The 10703-nt window shown below is 43.5% G+C and overlaps 2 protein-coding genes across 16 annotated transcripts in view; one reads left to right on the plus strand and one right to left on the minus strand.

Moving 5' to 3' along the window:
* Positions 1-989, minus strand: part of LOC136344572 (serine/threonine-protein kinase MARK2-like) — a 28901-nt gene extending 27912 nt beyond the window's left edge. For 2 of the 15 annotated variants that reach the window (XM_066292159.1, XM_066292152.1), the window contains exon 1: positions 730-983. The gene's annotated coding sequence lies outside the window, so the exon portion shown is untranslated. Of the gene's footprint in view, positions 1-729 lie in introns of all 15 variants that reach the window. The other 13 variants (XM_066292153.1, XM_066292157.1, XM_066292151.1 and 10 more) reach the window with 10 other exon arrangements.
* A 1763-nt stretch (positions 990-2752) lies between these two features.
* LOC136344438 (uncharacterized) lies at positions 2753-6113 on the plus strand. The gene is made up of 5 exons (XM_066291911.1): positions 2753-2875; positions 3334-3590; positions 3650-3796; positions 3855-4171; positions 4235-6113. Exons 1-5 carry the CDS (start codon positions 2833-2835, stop codon positions 4356-4358), a joined length of 888 nt encoding a protein of 295 aa, XP_066148008.1. The 5' UTR covers positions 2753-2832; the 3' UTR covers positions 4359-6113.
* The last annotated feature ends 4590 nt before the right edge of the window (positions 6114-10703 follow it).

A 10703-nucleotide genomic window follows, 5' to 3' on the forward strand; every position in this document is an offset into this window, starting at 1 on the left:
TTTGAAAGAAATTCCGATCTCGGTGAGGGGCACAAGTAGCAGGGTCGTTCGGTTTCCCATGGAGCACAACGCACTGTGAGACACAAGTACCTGCTTAAATTTCAATAAAAATGCTCCATTCAACTGAAAAATTAATGACCTTTAAGTTAAGCGGAACCGTGTGGAGAAACCACGACGTTCGATGACTCATTTCGAACTGATATCTCTTTTAAACCAAGGAATATCTACCTCACCTACCTGTCTGCATGGATTTCATTACAGGTAGATGGTAGATGTGATTAAACTGGACAAAGCAGGATTTGGAAGAATTGGTCAAATTCGGCTGAGTGAATCGGTGTTCACGGGGTGTGAAGTGATGCAACTGCAACTATTGGGCAGCGAAGGCACTTCTGCCTAATAAGGCAGGAATGGTCCCCAAAGATACCTCCTGGTTCTGAGTTGACCTCTAGCAGTCGGAAACGCACCAAAACAACTCAGCGGAATTTCCCTGTGATTTCGCGAATTGAAACGAGAAACGTCCAGGGGTTCACACCTGATATTCCCACATTCAACTCCTGGGGCCAGTTAAGTCAATTTCGGATTATTTCTCTATAATATTTACGGGCGAAGTGAAAGCTGCGAGCCGTGACAAGAGCACACTTTACCACCGACGTTTGAGCTTTGTGGGGCCGTTTTTGCGGGGCACGCTAGGCCCATGACTTAGATTAGGTGATAAAGTGTTCAACTCACCCATAAAATAGTCCTTTTTAGTAAAATTTGGCTGAAAATTAACACACACCTCGAAAAAGCATACTTTCGGAATTTCACAAGATGGCTGGGCGAGCAGAACTGCGCAACGTTGCCGGCAATCGGACTCGTGGCGCTAATGAATATGTCAAATTACCGCTTTTCCTTGAATGAATGTGACATTTTTCAGCTAAAACAGTCAGGATTTTATAACGTCAACAATCAAAAGTAACTGCAAACGACCACTACTCGACTTAAAGTAATTAATCTGATTAAACATTGCCATTTCTATGCACTTAAAACTCAAACATTGTCCCCACCCACACAGAATTTCTTCGCGAATAATATTCTATATTATCGCTCATACCTGAATTGCCTTTCATTACTTTAAAGAACTGCTATCTGGAATTTATTTAAATTAATTATCCTAATTAATCGTACCTAAAACCACAGCTGGCAATCCAGCGTACAGCCAAATCTCTACGCATTATGCCCCGACATACGACCGCGGAATTCGTTCCTAATGTCTGTGGACTGTCGGGGCAACGTATGTCATTTCCTTTACAACGCGGTGACGTCACTGACAAAGTGACACAAGACGGTGCGACGGCTGCGTATGTGTGTGTAATATAAAAAAAATATTTTTTTAATTGGCGAAAAGGAGGTAGTTAATGCCATTTGTGGAATAAAAGCTTCAGTTTTAGAGTTTATTTGAATCGTTGTATGGAATTTGTTTTACTTTGGGCCCCAGCTGAAGTCAAATCAAACGGACTGCAACGGGTAGTCTGGCGCATTTGCCAAAATATATACTATTTTGTTGGTTGCCTATCCGCAATCAATTCCATGCCACCAAATTATTCCCAACATTCAAGGCTGCTTTATAATACGGTCGAACTCTAATTTATCCAATTTTAAAAAGACCTTTCGTATCTTAGTAAAAAAAATTGAAAAGAAAGGAAATAATGAAAAAATAAAGGCTCAAATTTGTGCTTAAGGAGTTACTACGTTACCGTTTCTTCATATCTCCTTTGTATTTCTGTACAATATGCTGCATGAGGTATTGATTCGCACTTAATGTTGTTGAATAAATTAATTGGTTGTAGATACAGAGGTTTTATTATTATATTATCGACTATTTAATTATAATTTGTCGCGGGGAAAAAGAAATTAATATATCAACCACAAAGGCTAAAACTTACATTTGAAGAGGGATTAAATTACCATTTCTACATAGTTGCTCCATATTTCTGACAATATGGTGAATGGAATATATGTTAACTCCTTATTTACGTCCTCTAAAGTGTTTTTACCATTAACAATTTCACTGCTTTAGTGTGTTGGCTTAATCAACAATGAATGCTAATAACTTGGGCTCAATTTTCCTCATTTTCAATATAAACCAACAATTCATATACATAAATCAAATGGAATTAATGACCCAGTTTGCCTTCATGTTTGCCATTTAAATACTTAATAACAGGAAATTGATCAACGCCCCAAAAAGAAAACAACCCCCGTAATGTGCATAAATAATTATCACCCCCTCCCACGCAGGGCGATTTAAACCTAAACGAATAATCCTGCTCTACAGGTAGATAGATAAGAAACAGTATTGCATAATTCTCAATTTTTTTTTTAACATTCATTTGATTTTATTGCATTTAACCAGGGCAATATATTGATTCTACAACTTGTTACAAATTAACGTAACATAAAAGCTTTGTCTCGCGTTGCATCAGGTCAAGGTGATTTAAAGCAGTGACCCAGCAAGGACCACTGTTGATAAGGTAGAATTGGGCAAACGAGTTTCTGTTTATAAAGCTCAAAGGATTTCCCATCTATGAAACTGCCTCAAATTATATCGAGGGAAGGAAAACGCACTCTATTCCTTGGAGCGCGCGTCGTGCCCCCGATCCAGAGGGTGGAAATCGGCATCAATGAAAAACCATCTCCCACGTTTTCCCGACAAACGCATGCGCTCCATTATTGATAACCCTGGGCGATTTTGCGTGGGCCACTCAGAATAGTACTCAGTGCCGCGAAAATCGCGCTGGATAGGTTCAGTCTAAACGTCCATGCCGTTCTGAATAAGTTGCGGCCTCAAAGATGGCTCGTCTCGGGAGTGTTTGTTTCCAGTTCGTCTTCCTTTGTAAGTATCCACTGGAAATACCCAAAGAAATCCTTAAAATGGCCTATAAAGTGAGTGCTTGAAGAACACGGAAGCTCTGTAGGAATACAGTTTCTCAAGCAAGACTGGTGGTCAGACAATCCAGAGAAGAAATTAAGAATAGCTCTAGCTCATTTGGCTTGAGTTTCCAATGAGCGTTTAGGAGACTAGTTTTGAGTTTTATTGCAGATCAAGCCATAGCGTAGCCAGAAATATTTTACGGGAGGGGTTCAGGTAAAAAATAACCGGCCTTAATAAGAAATCTTCTGCATCAGATGGTGAATATAATTCTCATTGACTCTATATAAAAGCTGTAAGTGATATATACTCTACTATAACCTAAGATCAATAGAACCCCTCAAAATCTCTCTCGGCTACGCCTATGAATCAAGCTATAAATTAAACTGACCTTGATTGCTGAAACTTAAAATTTATTTTAGGCACCTCTCTTTCAAGTCTAGTAGACTCCATCGAACTAAGCAATAAGGGCACCCCGAGACCACGTCTCAAATCCACAGCTACAACCGCTGCTGGCGGAGCTCCCACCACCACCACCACAACCACCACCACCACCACAACTACCACTACCACCACCGTCAAACCGCCCAAAGAAGACAGTGGAATTGCCGTTTACAGGTTGATTAATAGAGAAACAGATGCCACATGTATTTTACTGAAGACTGATGCCGTCGTCGAGGTTTGTCACATAATTATTCAGTAATTTTGACGAGGTGCTTAACTGACTTATTCGTTTAGGTAAAATTTAAACTGTATGGAATTGAGACACAAGCTGACTCGTTCATCCCCGAAACCGCCATGGTGGTGGGAGACTGCAGTGGCGAGGAATACGTCAAGATGAACCTAGTTTGGTCGGGGTACAGCTTAACTATGTTGTTCGCGAAGGTACTATCACTTGATTACTACCGTCCATACATTATTTGACAAGACCGATTGCGTGTAGACTCCTGGAGGGGAGCATTGGTATCTCGCCAACGTCCAGATCACAGTGAGTGTGGACGTTCCTCAACTCCACGGCATCACAACGAGAGACAAAACCATCAGGCTGTACAACAACAGCATGGTGATGCCCACCCCAGTGGGCAGGTCGTACCTCTGCGACGAGGAAGTGAGCATTGACTTGAGGACCGACCCGTCCGACCGGCCTCCGAAGGACGTCCACGGCACCCTCTTACTTCGAGCCCTTCAGATCCAGGCCTTCATGTATCGCAGTGAGAACTTTTCGACGCCGTACCACTGCAAGGCCCAAAGGAGCTTCAGGTAGGTGCTTTAGGATTTTGATGGGAAACTGGGTGTTAAGTGAGGTTTGGGGAAATGTTCCAGGAGCGAAGCAGCGCCCATAGCGGTAGGGTCCACGCTGGCTATAGCGGCTCTAGCTATTGTGACCGGGTACGGGGCCTTCAGGTATTATAAAGTCAAGAGCGTGCAGTATAACACCATGGAGTAAGGTGAAGTTATCGGTTGTATATTTTTTTTCAATTTAAAGGTGATGTTTTCATATCAAAAAAAAAAAAAAAAATTGCGAATCAACATATCGTCTCCCAAGTTAAACATATTCTGGGCCATAGGCGCATGCGAGCTTTAAAATTCAGGGTAGGATTTAGGCACAAGACATATCTAAAGTTGAATTATTTCTAAGACGGACACGACCCGAACTGGTGCGCGCGCACCCGCGCAGCAAATCTATCGAACAGGGCCGCATTTAGACTTTCTGAAGTGTGACACAGGAAGACGTGCGGGCTTATTGTTAAGGAGACTTAACAAGTTAAAAGCTCGAACGCATGAGGATGTTAACATGTCATAAACAACAACAAATGGCGACTGCAAAACGATCCGTCGGCCGCAGGTGTAGACCAATCGGCGGCGGTTTACCGTTAGTTTTGATCGTGTCCATCTCGAGGATAAATAAACTATACATTGCTCAAAATGGCTTGTGTCCCCCCGATCTGCGCCTATGGGCTTCAACTGAGGTTGTGCAATAATGATGTATCAATGGACGCGAAACGAGGACTTATCACATATTTGCCAATTAATATTTACTGTCACTTTTAAACAATTCGTGCACATTTCCTCTGCTCTGAGAACTCTTTAATAAAGCCATTTTTGAACGATATTAGATTTTTTAGCGTATCACTCGTACAATTGCGACTTTGGCGTTCTTTCATATTACTTATAGTAATTACCAATGTAGTCTATGTATATAATATATTACGAACGTAAGGATAAGTAGGTTGTGCTAAGTTTCGTTAAGGGTAAGTAATATAAGGGCAGTACTTAACAGATTCTACGATAAATTTTTGGGTTTTTGTGAACCGCAATATTGACGCAGTTTGATTCCTGCCAATTTCACCTGAGTTGCCACACAGCCAGTAATTAATGTAAATATTGACCTCCATATCAGTATCACTTAGGGGTAGTTTTAAATAGGGACTTAATGCAATTTTTGTTGTGCGTTTTCGGGCGGCCCTCTCCGTAGGCCCTCGTTAAGTCGGCGACATTGGATTCGATTATCCTCGGAAAAAATCAAGTCAGGACCTGAAGTCTCGGTCGTCTCATTGGCCCGCGTTTCGTCCCCCAGGGCACCATCAGGCCCGCGATTTAAGTGCACTAAACTGCACGTTAGACATTTTTCAAAATGTACTTCTAGTTCAGGTCGTCCGTATTTCGACCGCGCCTGGCGGAGCCCTGGGGGCGAAAACTCGGGTAACGCCGCCAATAGGGAGCTTTCCAGGGTTTAGGTTTGGAGTTTAACTCGATTCGGTTCGAAACACCGTTACCTCTTCGGGAATAATGGACTATTTTGACCCTTGATTTCACGGATTATCCCAGCGTAACGTCAATTTCAGTCAATTGCAAAATTTTCTCAAACATTATTGGCCCTATATCGAGCCATGGCCTGTCTTCCATACTAAAGTATAAAATAGTCATAATACTAGTATTAATAGATATTAACGTAGTTTACTTAATGTAGGCAGAATACTCTATGCCCTGTACATTTTAATGAACTACTCGTAGATTGATAAGCAGAATTGAACGGGCTAAGATTCATTCCCATATCCAGTAATATCGTTGCATAGCCGATGCAGTTGTCCCGTACATATTACCACTTGCATATCGTTTATTATTCTAGTTTAAGTGAGTCATTGAATTGCAATTATTATGTAATATTTAAAATAGAAAATATAAAGTTTATGAGAAAGTTTTCGGTGTTTTTTCCAGTATTTTAATATCCGAAAAATGTACGTAAAAAAACTAAACTAACATCGCACCAAAGAGACTCCAATCAATCCGATGGCCGCCATTTTGACGAGTCATACCGCCCCGCTCAGTACGCATGCGGGTGCAATTTTGGGTCCCTACGAACCGTATTTTCCTGTTTGCTGCCGGCCCTAGTTGGCCCCTTTAGCACACCTCCGTTGCTCCGCTGATCAGCGTCGCAAAATCGCGGATTTTCGACCGAACTCCAAGGCAGTAAAACTCCCTCGTAACTCAGTGGCGTGGGCCGCTGCGAGGCTCCATGAGAAAATAATGAAAATTCGACATTGACTGCGGAATCGGTCTCCAAGGACTGCGGACCGTAGGGGTTACTTCGAGGCGATAAATTCCACTAAAGTCAGTGGCGCAGACCGTTTACGAGCGGCGTAAAAACGTCGTGTTCCATGGAATTGAAATATGTATCGAGTTTTCGTGCGTATTTCTGGTGGGTCACGACCTCAGTTGCGATTTTACGTTGTACTTCTGGTCTTAAGTGTCCCCTTTAGTGTGCTTCTGCCGAAGTCCAGCCATTACCTCGGAATTAAGGATTCTAGAGGGAATTTCAAGGGAGTAAAGGGTACGAGAGGCAGCGGCGTGTATCGGTCATGGGTCCTGAAAGAGGTGGTTTTCGCCCTCGGTTGTCTGCAATTGTTCAGTTTACAGTCTCGTCTCCCCGTTCCTCATCCTCTGCCACCTCCTGTGCCTGCTAATTAGAAATCTAATACTACTAGAATTTGGAGGAAACTAACACCTTTTCCTGAAGCGATTTATCAAAAAAAAAAAGGGAACAGCCCTGGGCCTTTTGCCATCTCTGCGTAATGGGGCTCTTACGCCTTAAAAAAAACGAAAAAATATGTTAATAAGACATAAAAATTGTAAAACAAACACGTCGGTCCGTTCTCGTTTTAATTAGAAGGCCATAAATTTCCGATATTTATGGCCTTTAAAAAATCGAATGGACGTGTTTTGACCCTTATTCCCATGGTCCACGCCTCTTAGCAGCGTTCGCCTCTTTGTCGCGGTCGTTCCCGGTGCCTGCCACATATGCGACCGAAACCACCAACTATTCCTTCGGAAAGAAATTAAATTCATTTGGTCGTGTCATTTCCAATTAACCGGAACGGGGAATGCGCAATAAACGTGAGGCCCGTCCCTGTAAATCCAGATGCTTGCAAGCCCCTCGCTCGACGTAATCCTGTAACCCGAACCGGCCTTTGTTGGAAACCCTGTAATGTCGCAAATAATCTTTTTGTGCCTGATGGTCTTTTACGGACGTTTCTAGAAATGCCCCTCTTCAGAGGGAATTTGAATTAATCAATTCAGTTTCCTGTTATTTACCTGATGTTGTTTTCGAGTGAGTTCAGCGCTTTTTTTCCAGCAAAAACAACTTTTCTAGAGCGTGGGAAATGCTTATGATGCGCCTGGCGCTTCTGGAAAATCTTATGTCACCGCACGTCGCCTGCTGCGAGGTGTCCGGTTGAATGTGCGAAATTTGCATTATATAATTAGACCCATCAGGGCTTTTTGTTTTGGCTATTTGGCGATATAACAATAATACCCTCACTGACCTTGAAATTTATCATTGCCGAATGCCCTCCGCAGTTCTGGCCAAGTCCAGAAGGTTCTGGAGGAATCTACGGGGGTGGGTAATGGTCGAGTTTGGCATACGCGTGCGCAGACGCCTCCGCTCGGACTGGTCAGGTTCGATGTCAGCCACTGTCAGACCGATAGAGTCATCACCTCCTCAGCTGGTAGGAGGCACTCTATTGGAAAACCACGATTGAACCTCAAACGGCCGCATTTTTGTTGAATTCTTCAGGACGAGGTAGCGCAGCTCTGCCATTTGAAAACGTAAAGCAAAAGCACCGATAATAAACTATCTAATCAGCAAATGCGGGTTTGGTTAGGGCTTAAAGCGGGATTGCGCGCGCGGGCGACGATTTCGGTGCTGACGCGGCAAAATTGGAATTCCGCGAAAACGGCCAACCGAAGCCGCAAAATTGTTCCATGAAATTTCCTTAAGATGCCCCTTCGTTCGTTCCCGTCTTCGTCGTGGCACCCAAAAAGTATTACCCCGAGCCCGGCCCTGACTCCGAAGTGGATAAACCGGGATAGGTACGAGTCTATTAAAACATCCAACTACATGTAGTAGGATCAAAAGGAGATTGTTCAAATCTGGCGTGATGGGCGTGTCGAGGCCCATTGTCGAGGGTTTAAGGGCCTTTAATACACGTCACTTGACAGCTACTGGTGTTGGATTAGGCCTCGCCGATGACGTAACCACTTAACTGGAAGAATTGCATTTATCACCTTTGGGTCCGATAGATCAAAGAATCGGCAACTTCATAGTGTTTCCTTATCCCACCCCTTTCTCCGTGCTGGAAATTCTGCTCTTGGAAAATTCTGCAATGAGAGCGGGGTAAGGGGGAGAGAGGCGGAAGAGAGAGAGAGAAAGAGAGAGAGAGAGAGAACGAGAGAGAGAGAGAGAGAGAGAGAGAGAGAGATGGGCAGTAAGGTTGTCCACACTTGGATTTTTTACGTTTTTATTCGATGCCGTGTTTAGAGATTTGTTTGAAAGCGCCGCTGATGCCAGCCAGACCCAGCCAACGCGCCCTTCATAAAGGACCCTAATCCTCAAAAGAACTATCTCCTTAAAGTGTCAGCACTCCTGACACCTACAAAGCCCAAATACCTTTTGTTCAGGTAAAGAATTCCGATACGTACAATTGCACAAAATACCATTAAGCCCCGATGTAGGGAAGAGATAAGAACTCCTATAGCAACTTTAACAGCAGTACGAGCTGATCATGCACAGAAGGGGGTGAACGCACCTAATTGGCTTGTTATTCCGAAAACCGTAATTACACATGAAAAATCCGTTAATGTGCGTGATTTATCGTCGACGCTATCCAGTTACATCTGTCCTATAATTAAATCCTGAGGGAACGGCAATCATTTCAATTATCCGGGACTCACCCCGCGCATTTTGTCGGGATACGCCCTTATGGCTTGGGGAGAAGAGGTTGCCTTAGTTACACAGGTGCAGGACGATCCAGGAATGTCTAACAGGCTTCAAATGATAAGATTTGTAATCGGGTTGCAGGACATATTGGGAATTTTCCTGCATTGAAAGTTGCCCATGGCTCCCACGTTGTTAACAAATAGCGAATTCCACGGGGGAAAAATAGCGGTGCAAAAATTATGTATTTCTGTCTCTTTTTACGCAATATCGACGGAGCGGGGCAACAACAAACGGATTGCGCAGTTAACCCACCGGTGGAATTCGCCATTACGTTTTTCTTTTATTTTGCAAAACGCCCGGAGTTTTCAAATCTAAAAGTGAAGTTTTCGATTGTACCCCGTACGCTCGTCTTCCGTTGCTTGTGTCAAAGTCTCGCGTCATGTGACTGTGACAAGTGCATAACGCCTTGTTGCCATTTTCACGGAACCACGCAACGAAGGCTTGGGGCGGTCCGCGAATCGTTCCCAAATGACCAAGATGGCTCTCAGATGAAGACATTTAGTCACTTTTCGAATAATGAGGTTTTTACCACGTGCGTTCCAGTATAATTTACGTGGGCATCGAGGGAGCGGAGTTAGTCGACAGTAACGGCTCTTTCCCCCCCAACCGTGAATACGCATCAACGCCGCAATTTACGTATTTGACCAGGTACACAGTCCATCGTGACTGCTGCCTCACCCTCATCTACTGCAAGGATTTTAGTGTCACGTTCTTAGCGGAAGAACTGAGGGTTTCGTAACATGGTCCAAAACTTAATTTGTTGCCTGCTCCACCGACCCGACGAGCCACTGCACTCTTCGAGTCCAATTCGAAGACTGCAGCTGGATCGTCGCTTTCAGCGCGCCCCTGATTTCTTCGATGCGACACGCATATGAATATTCAGTTGGTTCGACCACATGCAGTTAATGTACAAAACTTTTCAAGTGATCTTCCGAACTAAAAGATACGGATTATCTGCCTGTTTTTCTATTAAAAAACAAAAAAAAAAATCGATTTTTCCATTTAGAATCTGCGTTTCCTGCTGATGAACTCAGGATATCTAGCAAAAATCCGGACAGTGGCATCCCCCAGTTTTGCCGCTTCTAATAGGTCTTGAAGTCGCGTTATTTCTGTGGATTGTTGAACCCCGAATTGTGCAATTTCGGCCCAATTTCACCGCCCTCGTATCTGCGGTGCCTGCCAACACGCCCGCGGCAAAGCCCCAAAAACGGACACCCTGTACATTCTTATGAATTCCGATATTGCGAACCTGTGAAACGACAACGTTTCCATACCATTTTCTGCCCGTTCAGTCTTGCCAAGGAATCGTCAACCCAGAATTGATTTTTTCAGTTTGTGACTCACAGATCTAGAAACATATCGGAATCGACTCAAATAACTTCAGAGAGAGGAATGGATAGAAAGCTGATCCCCACAGAAAAAAAAACAGTAAATAGTAAAAATTAAGTAAAAACCCCATGCGGAACCAATTTTGATTCTAGACCCTGAACTAAATCTTAATATAGCGCCTGCCAA

The sequence above is a fragment of the Euwallacea fornicatus genome, chromosome 17, assembly GCF_040115645.1.
Source record: "Euwallacea fornicatus isolate EFF26 chromosome 17, ASM4011564v1, whole genome shotgun sequence".
Lineage (NCBI taxonomy): Eukaryota > Metazoa > Arthropoda > Insecta > Coleoptera > Curculionidae > Euwallacea > Euwallacea fornicatus.